Source organism: Heptranchias perlo, chromosome 1, assembly GCF_035084215.1.
Source record: "Heptranchias perlo isolate sHepPer1 chromosome 1, sHepPer1.hap1, whole genome shotgun sequence".
NCBI lineage: Eukaryota > Metazoa > Chordata > Chondrichthyes > Hexanchiformes > Hexanchidae > Heptranchias > Heptranchias perlo.
The window spans coordinates 144,008,776-144,025,742 of NC_090325.1; the positions used below are offsets into that span (position 1 = coordinate 144,008,776).

The 16,967-nt window shown below is 45.8% G+C and overlaps 1 protein-coding gene across 3 annotated transcripts in view; it reads right to left on the reverse strand.

Moving 5' to 3' along the window:
* Positions 1-16,967, reverse strand: part of arhgap10 (Rho GTPase activating protein 10) — a 197,935-nt gene that overhangs the window by 41,588 nt on the left and 139,380 nt on the right. For all 3 annotated transcript variants that reach the window (XM_067992215.1, XM_067992209.1, XM_067992222.1), the window contains exons 15-18: positions 8,595-8,682; positions 7,834-7,892; positions 5,475-5,580; positions 1,914-2,073 (exon numbers count right to left, since the gene is read on the reverse strand). In XM_067992215.1, coding sequence (XP_067848316.1) covers positions 1,914-2,073; positions 5,475-5,580; positions 7,834-7,892; positions 8,595-8,682 — 413 coding nt within the window. The remainder of the gene's footprint in view (positions 1-1,913; positions 2,074-5,474; positions 5,581-7,833; positions 7,893-8,594; positions 8,683-16,967) is intronic.

The window sequence follows — 16,967 nt, forward strand, 5'->3', positions numbered from 1 at the left end:
TCACCTGCACCAACATATCGCCCACCTGCATACAGTGCAGGAGGCGCTCCAATGACCGCAGTAGGTCAGCCACAGTGAGAACACGTAGTCTTTCCCCGACACTCGGTCTGCCACAACACTGCCCCCACCCCACACCTCCTTCGGCACCGCCAACACTACTCTGTCACATCACCCCTCATACCCACTCAAACCCCATCCTCATCTTATCTGCACTTACTCACCTCGCCAGTACTCATCCCGCCACTACCACTCAACCCAATCCTCATACAATCTCATGGCTCTATCTCATACTCACCCTCTCGTGCATCTCTTTCACGGCCAGCCGCACTCAACCTGCCACTACCTGTGCTGCAGCCACAGGGCATGAATCGCACATGTGCAGTAGGCAGCGTACGGCAAACGTGTCGTGAGCATGAAGGGGATGCACAAGGGTGTCTGAGGGTTTGCCATGGGTGTTACCTATATTGAATTTCAGAGCAACAAACATCACACATTATATTGGCACCACCACTGCCATGTCTCCGCGAATCCTGTCTGTTGTGTCCAATAATGCCCGCTCCTGGGTATCACTATGAGGACCCACCACTGATGCCACCCATCGTGTTACTGCAGAGTAGGTGCAGGTGTATTTGCAGGGCTCTTCCGCGCAGACGACTGAGAGACATCGGCGGTGTACCCGGCTGCACCCTGGAAGGATGCGGAGGAGAAGTTGTGGAGGGCAGTGGTGACTTTGGCAGCGACAGGTAAGCAGATGGTGCTGGGGCCAGCCAGGAGCAGCTCGGCATGAAAGAGCCTGCAGATCTCCACGACTACATGTCGAGTGAATCTGCGCCTCCGTGTGCACTGCTGCTCGGAGAGGTCCGGGGAGCTGCGCCTCGGTCTGTGGACCCTGTGGCGAGGGTAGTGCCCTCTGCGACGCGTCTCTCTCTGCGGTAGCCCTCCCTCCTGCTGTACAGGTGGATGTGTCACAGCACTCTGTTGTGGAGCTCCACGTGTCAGAGGTGGACGGCGTGGATGGCGAGGCTGGTGATGCTGTTCGCCCTCCGAGGGGGTCATGACTGCAGCTACGGCGGCCCCCATCCGCAATATGTACATCTGAGGGGGTCTGCAAGGTAGGCACATGTCTCCGGACCCCGGGGTGAGTGTGCAGGTTGGTGACTTTGACCGTCCGGAAGGGGGTGGTAGAGGCCACACTTTGTCCCAAGTGACAGAGCGGCCTCCTGCAATGGGTGAGGGTCTCCCCCCCCACCTGTCAAATGGACCTTTGCAGCTGCCACAGGCTGACGGCTGCAACACGTCCAGTTCAACTAGGACTGTTTCCCCCAGTGTGTGAAACAGTCCCATGTTTCCCCAAAATCGCACACAGTCCCTTAATCAGGTCAGTTAATGACCTGAACAAGCGAAATAAATAACCTCAAGTGGCATCCCGCTGGCTTTAATTGCCTGCGGGATTCCCACCAGCGGGGGCCACGCACGCACCCCCGCACGTCATCGGGGAACCCGGAAGTGGGCGGGATCGTGGCGCGATCCGGTCACGTGACTGGATATCGGGATTTTCGGGGGCCCCCCCCGCTGGAAACCCACAAGAAACCAGACGGTAAAATCGAGCCCATAGTGTCTACAGAACAGGCGCTACGCGGCCCAATTTAGCCCCCTAAATGTTTCAGACATACTTTTATCCACCAAATCCAACAAAAAGAAATCTAGGACCAGTTTAAGTCTTGTGGAACATTTTAAAACTCAGGAATGACTCTCCAAAATTGAATAGCGGACCAGACTGAAATTCACTCTCAAAATTGGGAGGTGACCACTGAGGAGTATGGACAGCCCTACTGTGCTCATTTTTTAAAGTCGACGACACCATCCTATTTGTTTTTACAACCCTGACACTGCTTATAAAATAAAGAACTCACCTTTTCATAGTTTTCAATTAGAATTTCCACAATGATATTCTGAAACTTGAGGTCCATGATGGCTGCAACAGTTTCTTCCCGTGCCCGCATCAGAGTCGGCCCAAACACTACTCCAAGGTTTGCTACAGTCATCAGGTTTTGCTTTGCATTATTAGACACACTGGAAAGGAGGAAAAGTAAAGTCACTCCAATTCTTATGCCATTTGTATAGTAAGCCTGGCATTATCCACATAAATTACTGGGAAACTTTTTCTGTGCATCACGGTACAGGGAAATCCATTTATGATCACCTTTGATAAGGCCCTATTTTAACAACACTAATCAAATGATAGCCTTAACTGAAGTGACTTTTTTGAAACAAAATTAAGGTCATGCTATCGCACTTCTGAATGTAAAAACTCTCATTGAATTGAACATCAATTTCTAAAACAATCAATTTTGACTGTCAAAACTGAATGACATCAAGTGGTGTATTCACACACATGTACATTGATGTCCACCTTTCAAACTCTCTCATACTACGGTCTACCCACTTCTTTTTTGCTTTAACAGCCATTTTTTGAACATTACCATTATAGAAGATGGAGGTAGTAGAGAAAAGCCCATTGAATGTAGATCTTTCTCGATCATTAGTTGCACAGAGGATAAACTTAGTGGTGGTTTACCAAATGGCCTAGAACTCATAAGCCTGATTTTTGGAGCATGATTTTAAATATTAAGACAATATAATGTTATCCAAGGGGATTTAGTATTGTAGAAGACTAATTAATGCTCTGTGTCTAATAGTTGGTGAGTTCTGTTTGGAACACAGCTTGCTGGTACACATAGAAATTAAACTGAATTAATTTCTTAACTGCAGTAATGTTCAAGAAATGGCTGTCATAGCAAAAAAAACTCATAACAAGAGGAGACATTTTGAAAGACTGTCACTGGATATTTGAATGCAGGAAACATACTTTTAGTAGTTATCAGTCCGGCCACATGCTTTGTTCTCATATACTGTGATTTTGGATAATCACTAAAATGACAATATAGTACAAATCTAGAATTCAAGGTTACTATTTTACCTTGTAATATTTATTAGCTGTTTCCATAGGGCTTATCCAAGCAAAATAAACTGAACATGTCAAATTCTGGTTAATCCGGTCAACTATCCAAGCATTGAACTCTAATTTACTACAGACATCTCTATGCTGAATTCCAGCATTTTTTTCCCAATTATCCATGCTCATATGACTCAATTTTTAAAAAAAATCCATTGCCTAAATTTGCTCAGATTGACTACACATGCTAGAAATCTGATGATTTATTCATCAACAGATGTGTAATTAAAATCAGTTTTAGTATTTCAGGTTTTAGACTTACATTTAATGGTCTGAAAACAATATACCAAAATCTTGGTTCAATTATAATCCTACTCTGAGCAGTTCTATATTGCAAACTAGCTATGCCTTTATTAGGACCAGACTGTTTAATAAGCACAGGTCCACAAAAGGAAATTAAATAGGCTTTACTGGAAACTATATTAAATAAATGATTAAACTGTCTTAATGGCAATTTAGAGGAAAATAAATCACAGCAAAATAAAATTTTTTGGCCTGTTGCTCAAGTCCCCAAGGAAAATGTGACATCGAAGTGTATAGTAAGGTCAATTGAGAACAATACGACATATATGCTGACCATAGTTGGGAGCAATGGTAATAAACTACTGACCCAAGTACAACAGAGAACACCAATAGTGTAGGATAGTGTCCAAAGCAAAAGGTCACCGCCTAACATAGAGGCAGTGGCGGGGGGAAGGGGAGGAACATGGCCTCTCCCTCCCCCCGACAATTATTTTGAGGTCGGCCAACACAGCTTTGGAGGACAGCCTCCATTTCACTCCTAGGAACGTCTATCATCCATCTTCAGCTTCCAGGTTCGGTCTGCAGATCTGTGCCGTTCCCGGCTCGGCTTTAGGAATAGGCGTGTTAGATTTCCCCAGTTTCCAGCACGGTTCCCTTACTGCCAAGTCAGCCAAATCTGGAGTTCGAACCCCCCCCAGCTCCCCAAGTTGGCCGTACCAAGCTCCGCCGCTGATGCAACAGTTTATTAATTATAACCTCAAAATTACAGTGAATGTGCTTTCATTATAGCCTCAACCAGCATTATTTTGTAGTAAGAAATGTTTCCAGTTCACTTTATGAGCACTCACACAGGTCTGTGCTTTGCAACATCAGCAAACTTTTATTTGAAATTCTGTTGCTCACTAATTGTTGCACTCAATATTGTTACAGACCAATAAAGTCCGATGTCAGTTTTTTTTCTGTTGCCTGCTAATTATCAGGTGGCAGTTCTTCAATTGGGTTCAATTGGGTGAGTGGGCGGAGATTTGGCAGATGAAATACAATATTGGAAAATGTGAGGTTATGCACTTTGGCAGGAAAAACCAGGGAGCAAGTTATTTTCTTGATGGCAAGAGACTGGAAAGTACTGCAGTACAAAGGGATCTGGGGGTCCTAGTGCAAGAAAATCAAAAGGTTAGTATGCAGGTGCAGCAGGTGATCAAGAAGGCCAACGGAATGTTGGCGTTTATCGCTAGGGGGATAGAATATAAAAACAGGGAGGTATTGCTGCAGTTATATAAGGTATTGGTGAGACCGCACCTGGAATACTGCATACAGTTTTGGTGTCCATACTTAAGAAAAGACATACTTGCTCTCGAGGCAGTACAAAGAAGGTTCACTCGGTTAATCCCTGGGATGAGGGGGCGGACATATGAGGAGAGGTTGAGTAGATTGGGACTCTACTCATTGGAGTTCAGAAGAATGAGAGGCGATCTTATTGAAACATATAAGATTGTGAAGGGGCTTGATCGGGTGGATGCGGTGAGGATGTTCCCAAGGTTGGGTGAAACTAGAACTAGGGGGCATAATCTTAGAATAAGGGGCTGCTCCTTCAAAACTGAGATGAGGGGAAACTTCTTTACTCAGAGGGTGGTAGGTCTGTGGAATTTGCTGCCCCAGGAAGCTGTGGAAGCTACATCATTGAATAAATTCAAAGCAGAAATAGACAGTTTCCTAGAAGTAAAGGGAATTAGGGGTTACGGGGAGCGGGCAGGAAATTGGACATGAATTTAGATTTGAGGTTAGGATCAGATCATCCATGATCTTATTAAATGGCGGAGCAGGCTCGAAGGGCCGATTGGCCTACTCCTGCTCCTATTTCTTATGTTCTTATTAAAATTTAAATATTGGGGCATAATTGTGCATGAAAATATCAGTATCTTCATGTGAGTAGATATCAATGTTAATTTTAAAAAGAATCACTTATACAAAGTATCGACAGTTCCAAAAATTATGCTAATGAGCTATATAGGTTGACTAGGAGTCGCTAATACACCAAAAAAGGGGACGCCAAGATCAAAAAATATAACCAGTCTTTTGTTTTAATATTAAGTAAATCGCTGGATAATCTATGGCCACTGCAGCTGTTCCCTGTTTTGTTTTTTAAAAATCTATAAATCAAGAGGCAGGTTGCAATAGCAGCATACATGTACAATCTCCAGCACACGCATCTTACTTAGCTAAATGCTTGATGAGAATGTCCAACATCTCTTGATTCTTCTCTGGAAGTTTGTGAATGAGGGAATGAATTGGCTTGATTCTGGATTCTGGACTACTACATTCTGCAAAAAAAAGCAACAAAATTTCCGGATTCGGATGCTATGTAATATCCCCTTCATCTCTCTTACACACGTCACTGAAATGGACATGCACAGAATGCACTAGAGCTACAGATCTCAATCTTCTTTCACCAAATCACCCCATACACCACTAGTATTTTCTCCTCCTTTGAGCACCTCACCTTATTCCACCTCTCTCACCTCTCCTTCAAAATCCTCGTTGTCTACCACCACCCAAGTCCTACCCTGAGCTTTTCACTGAGATATCACAGTGACATAGAACATAGGGACAGAACTGGACCATTCAGCCCCTTGAGCTGCTCCACCATTCATGTAGATCATGGCTGATCTGTACCTCAACTCCATTTACCCGCCTTTGTTCCATAACCCTTGATACCCTGATCCAACAAAAACTTAACAATCTCAGTCTTAAAAATTTCAATTCACCCAGCATCCACAGCCTTTTGAGGGAGCGGGTTCCAGATTTCCACTACCCTTTGTGTGAAGAAATGCTTTTCGATTTCACTCCTAAATGGCCACGCTCTAATTTTAAGATTATGCCCTCATGTTCTGGATTCCCCCACCAGAGGAAATAATTTCTCTGTATTTACCCTATTGAATTCTTTTATCATTTTAAACACCCGGACTGGATCACCCTTCAACCTTCTAAACTTAAGGGAATAAAAGCCCAGGTTATGCAACTTATCCTCATAATTTAACCCTGATTCTTCCATTGCCTCAGTGTTGTCAGATTGCTTGTCTGATATCCAGTCATGGATGAGCAGCAATTTCTTCCAGCTAAACATTGGAAAGACTGAAGCCATCGTCTTTGACCCCCACCATAAACTCCATACCCTTTACAACTATTCCACCCCCCTCTCCGGCCATTCTCGGGCTGAACCAGACTGTTGCAACCTCAGCGTCCTATTTGACCCTGAGCTGAGCTTCGAACCCCATATCCTCTCCGTCACAAAGCCCAACTACCGTAACATCGCCTGCTTCCTCCCTGCCTCAGCCCATCTGCTGCTAAAACCCTCATCCATGCTTTTATCTCCAGACTTGACTATTTCAATGCGCTCCCGATCGGCCTTCCATCCGCCACACTGTATAATCTTCAGTTCATGCAAAACTCTGCGGCCTATATCCTATTCTCACACTAAGTCCTGCTCACTCCTTGCTCCTGCCCTTGCTAAGCTACATTGGATTGCTAAACCCAAATGCCTCCAATTTAAAATTCTCATTCTTGTGATTAACTCCGTTCATGTCCTCGCCCCTCCCTATCTCTAATGTCCTCCAGCCCTACAACCTTCCCTCCACCCCACCCCTCAACTCTCCATTCTCCTTACTCTGGCCCCTTGTGCGTTACCCCCTCCCTTCACCCAACTATTGGTGACTGAGCCTTCAGCTGGCTTGGCCCCATGCTCTGGAATTCCTTCCCTAAACCCTTGCACCTCATTGAAATCAATAGAATGAAAATCGGTGAGGTTCTACACAAGTACGCAATCCACTCTGCTAGATTATCACCCAGGTAACACAATTTGCTTCACATGCATATATAGTTTATTAATTGATATGCACATCTTTAATAACGTTCTTTTCTCCCTTTTGTAACAGAAATAATTCTCTCTGGAATTTCTCGATTCTTCTCTCCTTAAGAAAAATGATTGACCTAACTATGCAACAACTGTATCTGTAAAGCAAGTAGATGATTTACTTCCAAAACTCCTTCACGTCACTCTGAACTGGCAACTTAGGGCAGCTCTCCCTCCAGCGATCCCTCGTTTTGGTGAGCAGGGAGGAGAAATGGTGCTTTCCATCCGCCTAGTAATTTTCATAGTTACGCAACTGAGATTGGCAGCTAATCAGTGTGCAGAAGATCTAGGCTCCATCCTCCAACACTTTTTGAACAAAAGCTCTCATGTTAAACCAAGATGACAGGCAGGCCAATTTGCTCCTTGGCCTCTGTCAACACTGCTTGAGCTGGTTCTGAGAAGTAATGCAAGAATGGCTGCAAGAATAATCATCATTCCCTCTGATTTTCCATTATTGCATGCGAGGGAATACACTTAACCTCAGGCTTGATGTTTTGCTCTGAATGGCATGGTCGAGGATGTAAGCCTGCCATGTGGGAACCTGTATATTAACCCAGGTCCTATCAATTTGACATGTCTGTGCACCAACAAACCACACCCAACACATCACATTTATATATTTTATGAAAAGCTGTAGAACAGTGAATTGCCATTGAATACTTACTGGCTAGCAAGATGAACTCCCCATGCAACTTGTAAGTCATGAGGGGCTCTGGAAGATTCCTATAACATTTGAAAATAACAAATTAAATGACAGTCTAAACCAACTGCTTACTGATTTGTATAACTCAAGTATTCCTACTTAGTGTGTTTCTGTGCTCAAGTACTTCAATTTTTGATATTAAATTTCTATTGTTCTATGGTAAGCATGACAGTCCTCAATACTAATCTCACTCAGACCTTTCAATTGGTTTATCACTATCTAAATAAATACTTGTTAGGATTTAACCAATGTATTTTATATCTGGATCAGGAATTCTACAAGCAAAAGGATAAAAATAGTCAGCCTTGGAGTCCCAGTCTATTTAACCATGCAGCATTTCAATCTGAACAATATATAAAAATGGTGTACTGAAGTATCAGACCTTAACAAATTTCTCTTTTCAAGCCAGTGGATCAACTCAACTTGCTGAGCATTAATGTGGGTAATTGGGGAATACTACATAGCAGAATTCTATAAAATGGGAGTGAGGGATGTAATTGTCACATCAGATTTCATAGCTTGGAACTGGTACTTATCAGGAGTTAACAGCAATATATATATATATATTTTTTTAAAGTTATTTCATTAGTTTCTGAATGCTGGGATTAGTGATTTGGTACAGCACAATGCTTAACTGATGTAGCAAAGTGTCAGCTTGGCTTAGTTCAGGCCATGAACTCCTTGAAACAACAGAGAAGAAAAACACATGCAGAGCTGCTTACCGCAGATACTGTTTCAGTGCACTGGTGATAGTTTTTGTTTCCCATTCTAGCGAGTTGTCCAGATCTAGATCAGCACAAGCCTTTGAATCTAGAAAACATTATTAAATTTACCAGCATTAAAATCTCAGTGTCACTGTGTAGGGAAATCATAGGACTAGAAGCAATCTGGAGGACAGGCTACCCACACTGTCACATAATGCACCTCCAGGAACACTGCAAACTCAATCTTTAGAAAGGTGAATTCTCAAATGGTAAACCCATATTAAAACTAGTAGCAAGACAACCCTACGTTAACGTGATGTTACACATCTATGTACATCAGCAAGTGGATTATAATAGCAAAAAAGAATCTCAACTGTGCCATAAATAGATTTTTGGAGGGGAGGTAAAAAATGGTGCTAGTAAACAAAGAGTAATGAAAATCTAATAGAAACTCCATGGGCTCGATTTCAAAACAAAAGTCTGGGTGCGTTGGGGGAAAAGAAAACCGGCTTTTCAAGGAGCGGGCAGAATTCCCGGCTCCAAGACACCAAAGAACGCACACGATCCAGAACCATCTGGGTGCAAGCCCTGTTCCCAAACCCGGAAGTCCCGTTGGCAATTAAAGCTGACTGGACGATATTTAAACCAGCAATTCACCTAGTTAAAGTCGTTAAAAAATGAAAAAAATGTAATTTAGAATGAAGGCAAGCGATTGCAACGCTGCCTCAACTTGTTTCCTGTGCTGGGTGAAACACGGCATCAGTAAGTTGTCAGGTTTCAGCTGACAGCCATTTGGCCATTTAAATCCCCGTTTGACAGATGGGGATAAATGGTGAGTTATTGCAGCAGGGCACTCAGTTCTCTCAGGCAAACTTTTGGTGGGGAGATCTTTGTGTTTAGATTGAAAATTCTTGCTTCACACTCAGAATTGTTCTGTTTACACATATTTACCTACTTTTTGGACCCCCTCAAACCGACACCATCAGGAGATTGGGGGCAGGGGAGGGGGCGCGATGGCTGCATTCACCACTACATCCGAGGACGAGGAGCATCACCATCCTCGCCAGGCACAGTGTGCACTTCCACCACTTGTGGCTCGACAACACAGTGCTGTGCCACAGGCATCTGCACAAGAGCACATAGGAGAACAACAGAGGGAGTGACGTCGCAGAAGGCACTACCCTCATTAGAGGGTCTACAGACCGAAGCTCAGCTTCCTGGATCTCTCTGAGGAGCAGTGCATACGGAGGCTGAGAGTGAGTCGCCAGGAGGTCACAGACCATCTGTAGTCGCCTTCATACCGAGTTGCTCCTGGCTGCATCTCATTACCCATTGCAGTTAAAGTGACCGCTGCCCTCAACTTCTTCACCTCCGGGTCATTCCAGCGTGCCATCAGTGACATCGCTGGGGTCTCTCAGTCATCTGCACACGAGTGCATAAGGCAGGTCACCGACGGCTTGTTTCGCAGAGCCTCGCACTACGTCAACTTCCCCATGGACGACCTCAGCCAGACAGAGAGGGCAGTGGGATTCCACTCTGTGGCTGGCTTCCTACGTGTACAGGGTTCAATCAACTGCACGCATATAGCAATCTGACCCAGGACTGTTCATCAACAGAATGGGGTGTCACTCCATCAACGCTCAGCTCATTTGTGACCACTACAAAAGATTCCTTCAAGTGTGCGCCAGATTCCCTGGCAGCTGCCATGATTCATTCATTCCGAGGGAATCCAACATCCCGGGGCTCTTCCTCGCACCGAACACCCTTAAGGGCTGGCTCCTCGGGGACAAGGGATACCCCCTGCACACGTGGCTGATGACACCTGAGGAACCCCATCAGCGTCGATACAATGACAGCCACATTGCCACCAGGACTATAATTGAACATGCGATAGGATTGATGAAGATGCGATTTCGGTGCCTCCATTGTTCTGGGGGAGCGCTTCAATACGCACCAGCGAGAGTGAGTCGCATTATATTAGTGTGTTGTGTCCTCCACAACATGGCGCAACAGAGAGGGGTACTGGTTGATGAGGCCCCATGCCCTCATCCAGTATCCACATTTGCTAAGAACACTGAGGAGGAGCAGGAGCAGCAGCAGGAAGAGGAGGAGGAGGAGGAACTCCTGGGCAAAGCAGAGGCTCACCGAGCTGCTCGAGAGGCCAGGGAGTTACTAATATTTGAACAATTCTCATAAGGACATCTGCAAAGTGAGGATAGTTCAGTCCTCAGACCTCTTGGAAAGAACAGCGCCAACACCAACCACCACCCCCCTACCCCCACCCTGCAGAAAACAGCCCTACAACTACACATACACCCACTGTAAACTCACCCACTGGGTGGCATCAAGTCTCGCTGCTCATGATGAAGCACATGAAAGGGCGCTATCACAAAAGGCAGTCAAGAATGGGCAAGACGTGGCAGCAGTGGTGAGAATGATAACATTTAAAGTGACTTTAACAGAAACCAAATATAAATGAAAAACGTGACAATTTGTCAGACACCCTTTTGCATACCTTTTGTGATCACAAATCTTTCTCTTCCTACTAGATACATCGATGACATTTTCTTTCTATGGACCCACGGCGAAGAATCACTAAAGAGACTACACGATAACATCAACAAGTTCCATCCCACCATCAAGCTCACCATGGACTACTCCTCAGAATCAGTTTCTTTCTTGGACACACGAATCTCCATCAAAGACGGGCACCTCAGCACCTCACTCCACCGCAAGCCCACGGACAACCTCACGATGCTCCACTTTTCCAGCTTCCACCCTAACCACGTCAAAGAGGCCATCCCCTATGGACAGGCCCTGCGAATACACAGGGTCTGCTCAGACGAGGAGGAACGCGATGGACACCTACAGACGCTGAAAGATGCCCTAGTAAGAACGGGATATGACGCTTGACTCATCGATCGACAGTTCCAACGGGCCACAGCGAAAAATCGCATAGACCTCCTCAGAAGACTAACACGGGACGCAACCAACAGAGTACCCTTCGTCATCCAGTACTTCCCTGCAGCGGAGAAACGACGTCATGTTCTTCGCAGCCTTCAACATGTCATCAATGACGACGAACACCTCGCTATGGCCATCCCCACACCTCCACTACTCGCCTTTAAACAGCCACCCAACCTCAAACAGACTATCGTTCGCAGCAAATTACCCATCTTTCAGGAGAACAGCGTCCACGACACCACACAACCCTGCCACGGTAACCTCTGCAAGACATGTCAGATCATCGACACAGATACCACCATCACACGAGAGGACACCACCCACCAGGTGCATGATTCATACTCCTGTGACTCGGCCAACGTTGTCTACCTCATACGTTGCAGGAAAGGATGCCCCAGAGCATGGTACATTGGCGAGACCATGCAGACACTGCGACAACGGATGAACGGACACCGCGCAACAATCGCCAGACAGGATGGTTCCCTCCCAGTCGGGGAACACTTCAGCAGTCAGGGACATTCAGCCACCGACCTTCGGGTAAGCGTACTCCAAGGCGGCCTTCGAGACACACGACAATGCAAAATCGTCGAGCAGAAATTGATAGCCAAGTTCCGCACCCATGAGGACAGCCTCAACCGGGATCTTGGGTTCATGTCACGCTACACGTAAGCCCACCAGCGAACAAAAGCTATCTGTTTTTAATACAACGGGTCATTTGCTGGCTTTCTCTGCCTTCCGGATGTTTCTGCCTCTCTCTCTCTTTTTTTTCCTGTTTGTTTTTTTTTGTTGTTGAATGTATATTCGGGGGTTCTGTAGGTAACACCTCTCTGTCTGAACACGGTGATTGCCTTGGCAACGGGCAGTTGCAAAGAATGTCTGTAATCACCATGTATTGTTCTGTGATTTATAAATGCGAAGGCTTCGAGGAGTTCCTGACATTTACCTGAGGAAGGAGGAAGCCTCTGAAAGCTTGTAAATTTCAAATAAAATCGTTGGACTATAACTTGGTGTTGTAAAATTGTTTACAATTGTCAACCCCAGTCCATCACCGGCATCTCCACATCATATTACTTCTATGTGGTGCATCCCCTGTGGCTGCAGCAGAGGTAGTGACAGATTGTTCATGTCCATGGCTGGACTGCTTAGATGCTTTTGGCCTACGCCTTTTGGGTTTTGGAGCCCGTGAGGGCCCCTCCAAAGACTGCTCCACCTGCACCTGTGCAGGGGCAGACTCGGCCACCTGGAGAGGAGGCAGCATTGCGGGTACTGGTCGAGAGGGGGGCAACAGGTGAGACGTGGGAGCACTTTGAGTGGTGTCCCCACTTCCATGTCCCCTTTCGCCATCATCCCTCGCCTGGGCCAGGCCCACATCACTCCTACCATTCTGCTGGACAACAATTTGGAGGACATGTGTGACGCCTTGGAAGCCCAGATGTAAAGTTTCTGTCTGCCTGTTTAAGGCGGCAGAATGTTGTTTACCCTGAGTCCGAAGGGCCGTTGTCAGGGCCTGAATGGACTCATTTGTGAGCCATGTTTGAAGCTCAATGGAGGCTAGCGTTCTCTCCATCGGAGACATTCCCGCACTTACCCGCGACACTATCTTAGACATTTCCGCAGTTACGTGCGACATTATCTCGGACGATTCCTCAATTCCCTGTGACACTATCTCAGAGATTCCCTCACATACCTGTGCCACCATTACACTCATGCAGGAGTTGGACTCCTCCATCCTCTGCGCTATTGTGGAGTGTGTGCGTGGCACCTGTTCCAGTACCTCACAAATGTGCTTCTGTCCCTCGATCATTCTACTTTTAAAGGATGGCCCCCGGGGTTCAGCATCTGAGTCCAGCTGAGCAGAGCCTGGAGAGGAGTGCGCCCACCGACCCGGACTCTCCACAGCTGCCCCTGCCACCAGTGTCTGCTCGTGCTCACTTGTGTGAGGTGACTCACCAGGTGCCAACCCAACTAACTGACTACTAGGATCCAATGAGGTGTGAGTATCTGCGCTGATGGATGGCTCGCTAAGATGTGACGGTGCACCCTCAGAGGCCAGCAGATCCTCTGAGGAATCGCCTTCTGCCATCACTGCGGTCGTTGAAGGGCCAGTAAGAGAACAGAAGGCAATATTAAGCATCATTACTGATGTGTCATGTTGCGATGAGCATATTGAGGTGTTCAACATGGCAAGCATTGTTAACATCAATTCATGTTGTGTGTGATGAATGTTAAAGGTGTGTCACCAGACGTTTGTGGGGTGCCAGTCTCAGCATTCCTGACGGACAGGCACTCGAGGGTGCGGCAGATCTGCAGGGCCTCCTCCTCCATGTCTGTGAGGACCACTATTTGTTGTGGCCCTCCTCCAGTCCTCGCCCTCTCGCGTGCATTTTGCAGTCTCTTCTAGAGGGGGAGAAAGTACAGACGTGTGAGTGAGTGAGGGTGAAGTGGCCAACCAATGAAAGAGGTGCATTAGAGGGTGAGTATCAGACCGATATATCACATTGGATGAGGACTGGGGTGAGTGGTCGTGGTGGGGTCACAAATGGGGAGGTGAGGAAGTGCTCAGGAAGTGAAGGTAAGTTGAGGATGAGTTTTAAGTGGGTCTTGGCAGTGCAGAATGAGTTGAGGGGGGGGGGGGGTGATGTGCTGACCTAGTTGGGTCATTGAAACGCTTCCTGCACCGGACCCAAGTGCGGGATATGTTGCTCTTGCTCATGACCTCGTCTGCCACCTCGAGCCAGGCCTTCTCGCCCCAGCCAGTAGCACCTCAAGTGAGGCATCGCTGAATCTTGGTGCAGTCTCACCTCTGTGCTGCTCCATTGTGTCTCCTTGCTGCAGCAAAATCCATTGCTTTAATTCCAGACGCTGCAGCTGACAGCCTGTCATGCGGGTGCACAGTCCGCCCACTGCGCAGCTTTCGGCCGGCAAACCCGGAAACAAGATTAATGGCTGCCAATTAAGTCGCGATTGCGTGCGGAATGGTAACTTTTTATTATTTGCGTTTGCCGCGCGCCCAATGACCACACCCTCCCACCACCGCTGCCATCCTGCCGCCCTTTTAAAATCATGCCCCATGAATTTTACCAAAAGGGTTGAAATAGCAAAATTCTTCCCTCTCCCAGTTTTAAACATTCATAGCAATGTAACCCCAGAAGTTGATGCTTGTAAATGTCCGTAAGAACACAAAGAATAGCATGGAAAGTCCATTCGGTCCATTGTAGCTCGTCTCTCTAGTACCCTGGCTCTCCAATCACAGCTTCCAACTGCATTTTGAATGAGCTTTGTGTGTTTGTCTCTAATACCGTGTCAGGTAAAATATTCCAAATAGTTATCACTGAGTAAAGAAGTTGTCCCTGATGTCCGTTTTCAGTTCATTTTTCCCTAATTTCACTGCATGCCCTCTGGTCCTACCGGGCTTATTTTGAAGTAATATTCTGGGTTTGCCTTACTTATGCCATTTAGTATTTCATTTGCCTCAGTGAAGTCCTAACTGCTTTACTTCTAGACTACAGACCTCGAACTTCTCACTTCCTTTCTCATTGCTCATCGCCTTTATACTTGGAATCAGTCTTGTTGCTCTTCACCGTACCTTTTTGAACATTTGTATATATTTTTTGTGGCATGGTGACCAGAATTGGGTACAATATTCCTAATGTTGTCTGACCAGCGCATGGTGAAGTCTCAGCATAATTTCTGTAGACCTGCAAACTATTGTTTTGATCATATATCCCAGCATTCTATCAACTTTTAAATTGTTTCCATTAGTTTCTTTGCACTACTATATATTTCTCAGCATTAAATTTCATTTGACACTTGTCTGCCCAATCTAAATCCTGCTGCAATTTTTTTTTGATGCATCCTCTTCATTTCTGTGTCATCATCAAATCTGACGTATGTACATTTGTTTTCAGTATCCAGATCATTTACGTGGATTATAAAAAGGAGTCCAAGCAGGACTTCATTCAACACCACCCCCCTTGAAGTCTGACATTTAAGTTTACACTCATCCTTTTTCCTTTTTTATTAAACCCAATCCATCTTCTTATCCAATCCCATGTTTTATGTTGGATTCCTGTGACTTCAAGATACATTAGAAGTCTTTCATATGAAATTTTGCCAAATGATTTCTGAAAGCCAAATACGTTCCATCATAGGAAGTTCCATTATCTATTTTATCGGTCTGAGTCTCAAAGGCGGCGGCTTGGTTACGTAGGATCCTCCTCTTCTAAATCCATGCTATCAGTTCCTCATTACATTAACCTCCAACCCCCGAGACTTTTGCTGCACCTCAAGTCCAATTTCTGTGTCAACCCCAACCAAATTATGCAGTAAGGGTTGAGGGACATTTCACTTTCAATATAATAAATATTTTAAAATACTATATAAGACAGTGCTACACCGGTGGCTTTTGTTTAGAAAAATTGTGGATTTTAAACTGTCTAAAAGGAGTTTATTACGCTCATGTGCTGCTTGTGTTTACACTAATAGTTGTCACACTAATCTTAACCATGTTTGATTTAGCTAGATGAAACAGCTCATGTTAAGTGGCAGTTAAGTATTAAGTATCCAATATCAATAATGGTGTTCTGAATCTGAATAACATCAATTGACACCAGTCATCGAATTGCCCTTAATTTGGAGTTTGTTAATTTACATTCATTTCAGAATTTATTAGTGATCTAATATCAATTTGATTGCATAATCCGTATACATTTTACATATTTCCATTCTTTCAATACTTACGGTAGATTGATAGTTCTGTACCTACCTTGGTCAAAATTATTGCCGTTATTTTTTAAGATATAGATATTGGGCTCGATATTTGCAGGGCGGCGGGTTCTCAGCGGGGGGTCGACTGGGTGCGTGGGTATCGTGCCCAGTGAAATCGGGGTGCTCCGCACGGAATCGCAGGCCAATTGGAGCCACTTACCTGTGCTTCCGGGTTTCCCACTGGTAAGCTGCGCTGCGGGCGGACTGCACATGCGTAGCAAGGTCTGTCAGCTGGAGGAGCTCTATTTAAAGGGGCAGTCCTCTACTGACTGATGCTGCAGAAAATAGGAAACATTACAGCATGGAGCAGCCCAGGGGGAAGGCTGCTCCCAAGTTTAACGATGCCTCACTCCAGGTATCATTGGATGGGGTGAGGAGGAGTGGGAGGTCAGAGATCTTTCCCCCGGCGGGTGGGAGGAAGCAGCCTGTCTCTGCCACCAAGAAGGCCTGGCTTAAGGTGGCAGAGGAGGTCATCAGCACCACCAACGTATCGCGCACCTGCATACAGTGCAGGAGGCGCTTCAATCACCTAAGTAGGTCAGCCGAAGTGAGTGCACTTACTCATTCCCCTACACTCAGCCAACACTACTCTATCAAATCACCCCTCACACCCACTCAGAGCTAATCCTCATCTTACCTGCACTTACTCACCTCGCCAGT